This window comes from Paramacrobiotus metropolitanus, unplaced genomic scaffold (assembly GCF_019649055.1).
Source record: "Paramacrobiotus metropolitanus isolate TYO unplaced genomic scaffold, Prichtersi_v1.0 Parri_scaffold0000135, whole genome shotgun sequence".
Classification (NCBI taxonomy): domain Eukaryota; kingdom Metazoa; phylum Tardigrada; class Eutardigrada; order Parachela; family Macrobiotidae; genus Paramacrobiotus; species Paramacrobiotus metropolitanus.
Window position 1 is genome coordinate 186,528 of NW_026570355.1, and position 13,408 is coordinate 199,935.

At 38.5% G+C, this 13,408-nt stretch overlaps 1 protein-coding gene across 3 annotated transcripts; it reads right to left on the reverse strand.

Moving 5' to 3' along the window:
* Positions 1 to 820: 820 nt before the first annotated feature.
* LOC129599023 (lysine-specific demethylase 3A-like) lies at positions 821 to 10,654 on the reverse strand. Of its 3 annotated transcripts, none has more exons than XM_055497143.1 (13): positions 10,525 to 10,654; positions 10,211 to 10,346; positions 9,131 to 9,488; positions 7,965 to 8,404; positions 6,959 to 7,177; positions 5,855 to 6,079; positions 5,094 to 5,279; positions 4,251 to 4,472; positions 3,432 to 3,551; positions 3,257 to 3,335; positions 2,607 to 2,865; positions 1,868 to 2,002; positions 821 to 1,232 (listed from the first exon to the last, which is right to left on the reverse strand). In XM_055497143.1, the coding sequence occupies exons 1-13, from the start codon at positions 10,528 to 10,530 to the stop codon at positions 1,179 to 1,181; spliced, it is 2,439 nt and encodes an 812-aa protein (XP_055353118.1). In that variant the 5' UTR covers positions 10,531 to 10,654; the 3' UTR covers positions 821 to 1,178. The 3 variants fall into 3 exon arrangements, with proteins under 3 accessions (XP_055353118.1, XP_055353119.1, XP_055353117.1); XM_055497144.1 differs by having other exon boundaries at positions 10,211 to 10,343; positions 10,525 to 10,645; XM_055497142.1 differs by having other exon boundaries at positions 10,211 to 10,648.
* Positions 10,655 to 13,408: the final 2,754 nt, after the last annotated feature.

Here is a 13,408-nt window from a genome sequence, read left to right on the forward strand (position 1 = left end):
CACCGGAAACGTTGCATCTTTGTTTTTGATATACAGTACTTTTACTTATGTTATTACGAGTATACTTCCTACTGTAGTGTGCTTAAGTCCAGATGCGTTAGGTGCAGACTTGTACAGTAGTCACCGCGGTGGAGGTAAGTTGAAGTAACATGTGTGCGTCAAAGCGTTCCGTGCGCCGATTACAACAACACCGTGAGCACCGGAATACACAGTTAACACCGACGTTCCAGCATCGGACAGATTCAGTGAAACTGTGCAATCATTAGAATCCTCGTATGCGAACGGTAAACGGTTATGCAGTGCCGGCAAAACATTCTCCTTTACATAAAGTATAATAAACTATTTAATCACAGTTTTAGCTATTTAATTTTAAATCTGATTAATTTTCATGTTTTTCTTAGTTTTATTTTCTTGTGATTTCTACCCTTTTCTCAGTTTTCTCGGGAAGTATAAAGTATAAACTCTATCTTGTATAAAATAGTTTTTTTTTCCTGTAAAGTACAAGCCATTCAATTTATCGAATAATTTATTTATTATTTAAAGTACAAACCATTTAATTTTATTTAGCTATTTAATTAAAGGATTGACTGATTTTTAATTATTTTCCTTTTGCTTATTCTTCTTGTGATTTCTACTTCTTTTTTTTGAATTTTTCTTTTTTTATGTAATATTTCATTTGTAATTCTGTTCAACTCGTACATACTGATTTTTATGCCGTTTATTTTCTATTTCATCGTAAATATTTTATTGCGTATTTTTTTCCCGTCTATACAAACGTGCAATCTTCAATGCAAAATGTCCCTACCAAACCGTGTAAAACTCATCCGACAGTATTTATTAATTCCTGAGCCGGTCGCAGCACCGATCGGTGTTTACACACGTAACAACACTAGTTGCGTCGAGAAAAGAACAAAACGAGATCCATACACAAAATAATCAACAGGAACTGGCTAACCTGACCATCAACAATCAGAAACGTCTAAAAAACACGCAACGCAACACCACAGCACGTTGACACGGAACTATACACGCATGACGTACGAAATCCTATTTCTCCTGCTCGTGGCTCATTCCATCAGTCAATTAGACAGGAACACGAAGCGTGAAAACATCAAAAAGTAAAAACTACAATAAAGGCACGCAGTGTGCGGATAACACCGCCGCATCCCGGTGGGCGGCTACTCCGCGACGCCGGCCAGCACCTTCACCGTCTGGTAGACGATGTTCTTAATCTGCAACACAAATAAAAGACACCCATTTTAACGAACCTGCCGAAATAAAATAATTTCAAATCTTTTTTGTATTTTATTAATGGCACAACAAATTACTTATTTATTAATTTTATCTACAGTTCAGTCACATGAAACCTGATGACAAATTTTACTTCGCCATTTATTTGAATTAATAAAACCTTATAATTCGCTATCTCAAAAAATCACCGAAATTCCCATTCCAAAAATTAGAAAAAATGCTAATCGCTGTTTGCTTTATTACAGTTTTAAATTTTATTTTGTTCTCGACACGCGAGCAATGCTTCAGACTATTTACAAATATTTTCGGGTTGTTTTTTCGTGTTTAGTCAACGAAACATTTGCAAAACAAATTCAAGTGGAAAAATTACATGTTTATTAATTTAAAACTTTTATGCACAATCCGGTGAAAACCAAAACAAAAAAATGAACTATTTACAAAAATTTTCTGGATTGGTTCTATTATAGGCACACAACAATTTAAAAAAACATTTATTCATTATTCAGAAAACAGCGCGACGAAAACGGGAAAAAATAAAACCATTAAAATACGAACCGTATTTTATAATAACAGCCTTTACACTACGCTATCATGCAGCAAGCACACAATTCTGTACCTGCAGTTTGTCGGCCTTGTTGTCGAAGTTGTCCGGCAGCCGGCTGAAGTCGGTGGTCAGACTGACGCAGTGCGCCAGATGCTCCGGACTGACAAAATCCTCCGCCACTTTAATACAGCTGTGCACATTCCACACCTACAAAGCCCCAAGAAATTAATTGTAAAAAATCATTTAATTCTAATCATATCGTTTAACTGTAAAAGATGGGAGATAAGTCCTTAAAAACAATTATTTCGAAGGAACAAATAAAGAAATTATTCCGACCGTTTCGCACACCGCAAATTCTCATAAAAATAGAGAATCTTCTAGAAAAACAAGGTTTTTTCAAATAATTCCAAAAAATGTTACACAACATCTTTCAGGCTTTTTAGAAAATTTACGAAAACCTGTGCACGCGCCTAAAGCCGCAATAACCAATTACTGCAAAAATTATGTTAAATCGCAAATTAATTACCTATTACCTACTGCGAAATTTCTCAACAAATAAAAAGCTGAGATAGAACAGATTACCAAAAAATCAGTGAATAAATTACCATTTTAATTATGCATAAAACCAGAACCTATGAACTATCAAATAAATAAATGAAAAATCCCCATAAAATAAATTTACAAGTACGAAATAAATTATTAATTCAGATAAGTAAATCCCGGACCGAAAACTCAATAATAAAAACATGTAAATATTCTGCTGAAGAAGTTATTCCCCAGCTGGAGGAAGAATGCCTCCTCCTGATCGTACCTGGTGGGGCGCCCCGGCGGGAATGAAGATGGCGTCGCCCTCGAACTGCACAATATCGAAGGGCCAGACGTGGGTGTCCTGCCGCAGGCGCTCGCGCATCGCCTCGTCCAGGAACTCGTCCTGCGTGTGGATGGGATTCACCGGCGGCTCGCTCTTGCCGGCGGCCAGGGCGCGCCGTTCCCGCGCCGACTGCTGCCGCTCCAGCAGCCACGCCGTGATCGTGTCGGCGTCCTTCGCCCGGAAGATCTGCCACACGGCCCTTAAAACCACCATCACAATAAGTAAGTAAGGATATTATGCAATTTTCTGCGAGTTTCCCTGAATTTTCAACAAATTTATTTCAATTTTTTATAAATCAACGTACGTACAGTATTTCCGTCAGATTGTTTTTATATTAAACGAATTTTATCCCCTGCTCACACTAATTACATTAAAATGAATAAATTTATTTGCTGACTGGGAATATTTCCACAATATCTTAATGAAATTAATTAGACAATTAATTTTTGTTAGCCACACAAAAGCATTATCTCGAAAAACTTACGACATACAGAGGAAAAATATAGATTTTGCCGAAAAAATTTAAAGATATTAATTACAACTCGACAAAAACGAAAAAATGATCTGAATAAGGAAGACCCCATTCTCACCCGGGCACTTCATTGGGATCCTCCAGACGCCGCTTCGTCTCCTCATCCAAATTGAGTCTGGACAACACTTCCTTCGTACCTGCAACACAGCCGACAAATATCACTTAATTGAGTTAATTCAGCCGCAAAAATCGCAGCTGACGAGGGAAAAACGGGAATTCCGGTGTCGGCGTACTCTGCAGGCTCTCTTCGGCGCCCTCGCCCACCGGTTTGGCTACGTGGACGATGACGTTGACGGCGTCGGAGATGTCCACGTGCAGGTTGGTAGTGGCGTGTTTCGGTTGCCCGGCCGCGCCTGCAACGCCACATTTTTAACACGATTAATAATAATTATTAACAACAACAACTAGAGCAACACTCTAAACACCAATAATGAAAACCATGAATTTTTGTGTATCAACAATCTGACTTTCATATTTCATATTTACTAGGAATAAAAATGGTCCTTGATTTAAAAAAAAATATCGATGTTTGTTTGGTTGAAAATACATTGTACTGCTCCGAATTATCTATCTAGAAGAAGTAAAAATTTAAAATACATTTCCAATATTCAGATTTCGTTATATTTCCAGGCTACGGGAATCAATTTGGACTGGCTCAATAGCCGCTACACTACAAAATCCTCAAGTATCGCTGTTGGTTACGGTGATAGAAGCAGCTGCAAGTGCATGTACAGCCGCTCGTCTTCGCATCCACTGTACACCGACTGATCGACGTGCAAAATGTTGCGCAACTTTTTAAATCAATCAAATCTAAAACATCCCCGCCAAAAGACTGCATCCACTTTATATTTAAATAAATTTAGAAGAATAATTCTCCCATTTTGCTAGAGAACTTCCCCATATTTTTAACAAAATTCCAAGAAAATTTTTCGGGACAATCACTTCGACCGCAACAGCACAATTTCCCAACGACATTTCAATTGCAATACAATTAAACGTATCTGTACACACAAAAATTCGCATTTTAATCGAAATTCGTCTTCCCCACTCACCGTAGGCAATGTACATTTTCGGGCCCAAATCCGGCGGATTGAAATGGCTCGGCAGGTAGCGCGAGAGGTTGAAGACGCCGTGGATGTTGGCGTAGCTGTTGATGGGCAGCGCCTGCATCAAATCCTGATAATGATCCACCAGCTTCTCGCGGAACGACGCATCCGTCGGCCAGTCCTTGATTTTCAACAGCCGCGGAATACCGTTATTATTTCGCAAGCGTTCTGCAAGGAAAAGATCTCTCATCAATAACAGATTAATCGAAAAATAAATTATACGCCACGAGATTTGCAGCGTCCGCAAATAGCAGTCAGAAAAATGAAGAAAATTCATTTCGCATGCAAGTTTGACAACTGGGAACAGTTACTACCTTTCCAGTTTTTCGTTTCGATAAAATTTATTAATCTTAATTAAAAAAAGAAGAAATAATCAGCAAGATTCGGACAAATAACCAACGCATCCGAGCACTACGAATAAATAATATTAGAGTCTGTAAAAACAAACTAAAAATCAGACAAAATGAATAAAATTCATTAATTTTATTAAAAAAGAATAAATATAAAATAATAAGCAAGAATTTGACAAATAACCACAACATCCAAATAATACTAAAAAAATAAAATTAGAGACTGTAACAATACTAAAAATTAGAGAAAATAAATCTGGTAGCATAAATAAAAAACGTTTAATCGATTTGAGAGCATATTTTGCGACTAATACCAAAAGTAGCGGAAGCTGTTTATTTTTACAAAAAAATTCTGCAGAAAAAAATTGGAATTTCATCAGCAGAATAATTAGGGATAAAAAACTGTAAAAATGTGAATTCTGTTAGAAATATTCGTTACCGTTGTAGTTGGTGAAGCCCTTCCAGAAATCGCCATGCGTCTTGCCGTGCAGCTGCTCCTGCGGCTTCTTCAGACAGTCCACCAACAGGACCGGCTCGGCGCCGAAACGCTGTTGGAAATACTCTGGCAGCCAGATGTCCGGTCGCGCCAGACGCCGGTGCACGCCCTCCACAATCACCGGATCACCTGCACAAATCGCACAATATTTTGAAAATATGAAATTCTACAATAAAATCCAGCGTGGGCAATATTACTCCATTTAAATTATGAAATAAATCCAGCGATGCATTCCACCGCATTGATAAATTACATTGTAAAAATATTTTATGACTGCATCTAGCTGAATTTTCACACTTGCTAAGCCATCAAGCACCAGCAAAGGAATCTGCTTTACCGTTACACTACACCCTCTCGTCAACTCGGGACGATTTAAACTCTATCAAGTTACTGAAGTCAGCCTGTGCAGATGTCGCGAGTACCCGTACATGTAGTCTGATTCATGTAGATAACACAAAAAGTAAAAAAAAATTTTGAAAATGTACCGAAAAAATTTTCCAGTAGCCAGCTTATGTTGAATAAGTTGGCTACTTACAGGGAGAAGAAATAAATTAAATACTGTACTAAAATCAGCTATCATGCGGACAACAACGATGGAACACGTCCAAAATGCACAATCGAAAAATAAATGTTAATTTCATTCAGATTATTGACAGAACGAAACCACAATAGCACTGGCATTAAGAGCGTTCGACGGGCAGTACCTTGGCACCATTTGTCGCGGAACTCCTGCAGCGCCACGTCGTCCGGACGGCCGGCCGGGATGCGGCGGATGTGGCGCTCCGACGGCCAGGGATCGGCGATGTCGCGGCAGCGCGTCGATAAGCATTTCTTCCGGTCGAGAAGGGCCTTCTTCGAGGGAATCGGCATTTTCGGCAGCAGCTCATCCGGCGCTAACTCGCTGCACCGTTTCTTTATCAATTCCACCGCTGAAAATTTAATTAAATAATCCAGTGAATAAAAGCAACAGAAAAATCCTCTTGAAGGAAAATTAACTATCTCCGACAATTCCCCTAACACAAACCGGACAACGTACTAAATAAAACCAATCGTTACTTATCAAGCGACAGAAGAATTCCAATTAAAAAGAAAGTGAAATAATAATACAACTACTGCAGCCTCCAAAAACAACAATAACTACACATCATGACAACAACCCTTCTCACATCAAGAAAACAGCAACTCACGCAAGTGCGGCTGCGGTGGAAGCAGAACAGAAGAAGTCTCAGTTGTACTCGTACTTAAACGGCAGATACATTTTTTCTCCAATTGCTTTCGAAACAATGGGCCCATGGGGACCGTCAGCCATTGCCATCATTAAAGAATTGGGCAAACGACTGGAGCAACACACAGGCGAAAGACGTTCCCATGAATTTCTACGTCAAAGACTGTCACTAGTGATACAACGAGGAAACGCTGCATCAGTTTTGGGAACGATGGAAGGAGCAGAAAAGTTAAATGAAATTTTCATGTTGTAAAATTATGTTGTTTTAAGCTGTTGCATAACCGTTGTACCACAGGTAATAAACGTAACAATAACTATTCCCTTTTTAAATTGAAACAGAACGAAACAACTACTACGATTTAAATTAATAAAACAGAAAATGGTAAATTTTACATTTAAACACAACGAAAAAACGTCAGAATTGTAAATCAAAAAACGCGAAATTTAAATTTCCATAATTATAAGGAATTTTAATTGTAAGAACAACGACAAATATGTCATTAGAATCTGATTTAAATAAAAAAGGAAAAAATAATAATAATTAATTTCGGTAGTAATTTCTTTTACGCAGGCCAACGCTGACCTTTAGTGGGGATCATGCGTGTCGGCTTGAGATTATGGTCGAAGCGCTGCGCGGCCAGCTCCTGGGCCTGCGCCATGGATTTGACGTCGCGCGGCAGCGGGCGGGTGGAACTGGCGCAGCACGCCGGCCATTTGCAGTCGTCACGCGGGATCTCCTGCATCCCGATCAAATCATCCGGATTGTACACCAGTTTCCCGGTTTTTCCTTTTCCCGTCTTGCCTACAACGCAAACAATCCATATAATTAATTTTCCCCAATAAAAAACCAGTTTTTTTTAAATCCATCAAAGATATGGGGATTCGACAAAGGTTCAAACCAAAAATTCGATCAAGAAAAATCTTGGTTAACAATTTAAACGCACTTATAAGTAATAAATGATAGCGCAAATACAGTTTTACAGGATTTACGGAAAAAAATAATAGGAAAAACAAAGAAACAAAACCAAATAAATTACAGTAACTGACTTCGAATCCAAGCAATCAATTTGATACCAAAATCAAGTCCAACAAAATACATGATGATAAACATATGAATTAAATATGGGGTGGCTATAACGGTTTCCTTAAATAAAACTGATCAAAAAACGCTGATTGTAGCTAAAGGTTAAAGCGCATTTACGTAATTTCTGCAGATTAATCTATAAAATGAAAATCAGAGAACAGGAAGAAATGATTAAATCAATAATGATTAAATTTCTGGCGTTCAGCCAATAAAATTCGCGGAAAACGAAGACTAATTTATTTTCTATGTTTCTAGACAACAAAATAATTTATAATTAAAGATCATCACCACTAACTTATTTTTTGTTCACACAATAGCAAAATCCAGAAAAAAATTTCAGGCCGATAATTTTCTGGTGTTTAGCCAATAAGAAAAATGGAGATTAATTAAGAACAATTTAGTTTAGTTTCCACAATTAAAATTCGAGAACAATTCCCACTGCACTGTCTCGTGGAGTCCAACGGACGCAAAGCAGAGAAATCATTAAAAATGAGTTGTTTTGTACCTGTTTTCGCGACGGGCGCCCCCTGCAGCGCATTGCGCCGCTTCCGGCACGGTCCGCACACGGCGAACCCACACCACAGGCACGTATGATGGAGATCGAATATAGACGTCTTGCAGACGTCGCAGTACTCGCGGAATCCCGCCGGCACCTGCTTGAGGATGGTGCTGTCCGGGGCCAGCTCGTAGACGTTGAAGTCGGCCTCCTGGTCCTTCAAGACGCGCTGGAGGGGGCCGGCGGCGCGCGGCAGGATGTAGGCGGCCACGGCGCGACTGACGACCGGGTCGGGGACGGCGGGGGGCTCGATGAAGTACAGGGCGGAGGGGGGTGGAGAGCGTGATTGACTGACCGTCTCCGTGACGGCGGCGTGCAGCCGCAGCGAGTGGAACGGCACGCTCGGGCCCCCTGCGCGCTCCGGCTTCAGGTATTCGTGCGGTCGTAAACTGCAAGAAAAAGAAATTAATGTTTTAAAAAAATAAATTAAAAAAACTGGAAAGGAATGTATTTTCCGGTAATCTGCAAACAAACTAGATAAACGTCATCAATGTCACAAACCGACTACGTTCTTGGAAAGCAATATGTATTTGATAACAACTTTAAAATAAATTAAATAAACTGGAAAACAAAAAAAACTTTCTAATAAATCAAAAATAATTTCCAATAATTAAAAAAACAATAACTAACGTCATTTTAATAATAAAATATTACTTTAAAATTCTAGTTAGAAGAATTTTCGCATTTTTCTTCAGATTTATGATTGCTAAACTTCAGTTTATCACGAAAACTGAATCGTTTTTTCTTTGAATTTCTTGCAGACCATTCTATTCCATATGACTATATTCTCAATACCGAATGACAGAAAAGAAATATAAAGACAATTTTCTGGAAAAGGAAACTTTTTCTATGAAAAGCAGAAATTATAAGGCTTCGACTGTTCGATGTAGAAATCGCAATTAAAAACGAATAACAATATCATATGTTGACAGCCGCTGAAAATTTAATTTTTATTCTAATTGTAATTTAAGAAAATAATTCACAGAATGTGTAAATGTTTTCCCATTTACTGTAATTCAAAAAAATAATTTAGTATAAAAATTTTCCCCCTATTAAATTGAGTAAAATAATTCGGAAATAAATACAATTAGTACCGTACACCAAAGTAAACTTACAATCGCATATTGGTCTCCCGGAAGCGGCAGGTATTATCCCCGCGGTAATCGCTCTCGAAGCGGACGTAGAGGAGGAAGCAGTCCATGCACAGCGGCACCTCCACCACGAACTGCCCCGTCACGCCGGCCGACACGGGCAGCGGCTTCCGCAGGTGAATGCAGCTGGTCGTCTGGATGAACGACGGCTTCCCCGCCGGCAGCACATCGCGCTTCGCTCGCTTCACAACGGCTTTCTCGCCGTTCTCCGTGGCCAGGATGGCGCGTTTGGCGCCGATATGATTCTTCTCACTAGCTGCCATCATTTTATCGCGGATAGAATCCAATACTTCCTCTTCACTCCAGATCTCCTCATCAAAAGCTGCAACAACGCCGGAAATTACCGATTAAACTGAACCATAGCAGACAGTTCCCTGTGAGCGTACTATAGTGATCAGTAGAACGGTACATAATATTGTCAGTCGCGCTGCATTTAATATTATTCTTCAACAAACGCAACGCACTGCACTACTTTTCCTGTAACGGTACGTATATTCATAATGCGATAAAGCACGATCACCACCAAAAGCGCCGAATTTAGTCAAAGAAAAGCAGGAAAATAATTTAATCAAACTCTCCAGCAACTGCCTGAAATTACCAAATAAATATAACCAAACAAGCTAGTTCCCTGTTATCCTATGTCAATATTCCTAGTGACTGTCCGTAAAATTTTTCATCTGCGCTGCGTTTAAAAATTAATTTCCAACAAGCACAACGCATCTCAGATTTCTCCCTGTACCAGTACGCCAATGTACAATACGATATAGCTGAAACGCTACCCACTGCGCCGCATTTAGCCCAATAAAGCAAAACATCAGACGATTCGTTCAACCATTAAAACGTCCCCGTTCTCACACATAGATGCCTACAGCCCACTACCAAGAACTCACTACTCGCGCCGCAATTATCTCGCAACATCAGGCAATCAGCTGAAAAATCGCATTTCACGCGTTTTTACGTCATCCCGCACGCCGGATATCCGACCCACTATGGCGCCCATGCAAAAACTAACGATAAAAAACAGAAGTTTCGGGACCCACGTACCTGCGGGGCTGGGCACGGTCCCTTGCGTTTCCGCAGGCAAATCACGGTTGGCAGTCGTCAGGTACGAGGAGTGTAAAATGTGGGGGATACTGTGGTGTCTCAGCGCGTACTGCTTCCACTTTTCCACGCGATGCTGCTGCAAACACAAAGATGGATGCACAAAACACTCCGGGATAATGCTCGTCATGCATGGATAGACAGAATGCAGGCAAGGAGAGAGACGCGACAAGACGCATGCACATCAAGCAGCAGACGATAAAATTTTAAAATTCAAATTAAAAAATGATGAAAACGCCAGCTGCGATTCAACTGACTTCCATGATTAATCAATTGGATAATATTTTCCCCTGCAGGCTGATAAATCAGACTGGCGGCAACAGACGGACGTGACGAAACTAACGAGTCCGCGATAATCCGCGATGACGCAAACACGCTACAACAGGCAGACAAAGGAGGGAATTTGGTGGGCCAACAACTACGCGTGCCTGTGCTCTGATCCAATCCTGCTGGAGGGTTGGGATCTGAGTTATTCACTTAATTCGGTTCATTTTACGCACTTTGCGTCTCGCGCTCAGTAGCAGTGTTTACAGCTGTACACGTCTCGACATCCATTGGAATTTGTGGTTTCTTGGTGTGTGTTGCATTCGGTTTTCGCAATCAGGTAATCAATGTTTTAAAAAAGTCATTCAAGTTATCACAATGTTCTTTTTTTGATAAAATTTATGTTTACATCCACTGATATCCGAAAGGTTCCAATTTACCACGGGAAAACTAAAATATAATATGAAATACTGGCACCTGCAGCAATATCGTAAAAACAAGTTCCTTATGAAAATTCAGCGACATGGAAACAGTAGCTTGTGGATCTTGAGCCACAAGGTTTCGTAGTTTTTGTATTTCTTTGCTGAAAACTACGTACATAAGGAATATTGTTGGACATATTGCTGGAAAGGCTCATTATGATGCTCCCCAGTCCTACAACATCGGTAGTGAAATCAAGATGATAAAGCACACCTCATTCCATTTGTAATATGCTTCGGCTTGCCAGGACACGTTTGCAAATAGCTAAAATTTTAAGCATAAAACACTGTTAAAAAACATATTTTTTTGTCAGCAGAAACTTTTGAAAGAACTAAGATGAACACTCGGGTTAAGACTACGCTTAAAACTAAGATCAGTAATTCTGATAATACTCTGATAAAACTAATATTTATACTCAGGTTTTCAAACCTCAGAAAGCTTAGTGTTTGCGAACTCTGGTTATTTCTCCCAAAAACTCAAAAATTCCTCCGTCCACAAAATGTTTTAAACCTAATTGAATTTATTATTATGTTCACCAGTGAAGTTTATTCAGCCAGAAATACACTATAACAGAAGTTAGGCACTATAACAGAACTTCAAATTTAAAAATTCAAAGAAAATTTAATGGTATTATACATTTTATTTTGTAATATCTGTTTTTTGGCAAACCAAAGGAATACTAGAAACTGAAAATGACGAAATGACGTAATTGCAAAAAAATATACGACATTACTAATGACGAGGATTTAAAGCCTGAGTTTTGAATTGTTTGCACATTTAATTTTGCGCCGTCATTTTTCACAACAATTTTTCATCCTGCACGTTTGCTAAATCTGTTGTCTTGAAACACTAAATATGCGTTGACCAAACAGTTATATTTCAATTGAGAAAGATTATTAGAGAAAAAAAAAGCAGAAAATAAAAAGTTATCTTAGCATACCATTTTTCTGGTTAAATATTTCGAAAAAAAATGTATATTTTTTTGTTTTTAGCTGATGTTGGAAATAAAAAGAGGCTAGCGCTACGCTACTATATACTTCCACTGCCGAGTAGCAGAGCGTTTCAAATGTAATGGAAATTGTTGCAAAATTGTTTTAGAACGCATTATAGGTATTATACGCAATTATTCCGTTGGTCTGAAACTTTTGCCAACACTACTATGAGCACTCGGGTTAAGACCATGCTTTGAACTAGTATCACCACTCAAGTTTATACGTTGATCAAAACTAGCATTAGTACTCGGGTTAACACTCTCGTTAAAGCTAACACGAACATCTTTATTTGTACACCAAATATCATTCAATAATTCAGGAATCGTAACTGTTTCGCTACACATAATTATTTTTTGCAAAATGCTTATGAAAAACAATTTTTCGCGGACGCTTTGGCATGAGAAAAATTTGGTACAAAAACTTTTTGCTGAATCGCTACACAGACATTCGGCATGCTACTGTCTTTTTGTTTACGTTCTAATCTATAATCTCATTAGAATGTTTTCCTAAGTTTTTTTTTATATTTTACTTGTTTTTGTTAGCTTTTCTTGTGTTTTCTGAATATATTTTCGTGGTGTTCATAAGATTATTAGCTTTTTTGGCTGGCTTTAGTTTTTTTTTTAATCCAGTATGTTTTTTAACTTTTCAAGCTTTGTTAAAATTGTTTTTTAAGCCAAATTGTGCTATGCTAAAATTGGTATATGCGGAAGAGTTTTATGCCCTTATGTTCTTATTCCGAAATGTACGTATATCATGCGGCTTCCCCTGCGTAGATGTTACTAAAAGCATTTTCAACGAAAAGGTTGATTTCAGTATTCTTAATGAAAAAAAAAACGAAGATAAAAAAGAAATGAAGACATTTTCAATGCGAAAGTTTATTTGAGTTATAGTTCCGAAGAAGATTTGCAGAAAAAGATCGAGAGTCAGTTTGTCGAAAGGGGTTAAGCTAAAGCCGAACAAAACAGTTGATTCGTCTGTTGACCGTATTTTTAACCAGAGTCTTAACCAGAGTGCTGTTTTTAGTTTATAACCGAGTATAAACCTTAGTAATCTTGTTAGTCCAGATCAAAGTCTTAACCCGAGTGCACACATTAGTATCGTCAAAAGTTTTACTTGACTGGAGGTTGTAAGTTAGATTTGGGTTTTCAAGCTCATTTTGGAATTTCTGACTTTTATTTTGTGCGGGCGCGATTTGCAATGTCCGTTTAATTGGTTTGGAAAAGAACCGTCAGGGATAAATTTTGATTGCGTAGCATAACTTTTATAAATACTGTGCGTTAATGTATAAATATAATGGTTGCCTTGTATAAATTGTTTACTCGTGAAATATTATAGCACAGTAATGGTAAAATAAACATTCAATAAACATTTATATGAAGTAGTGCAACAGTGAATGCAAATTTGT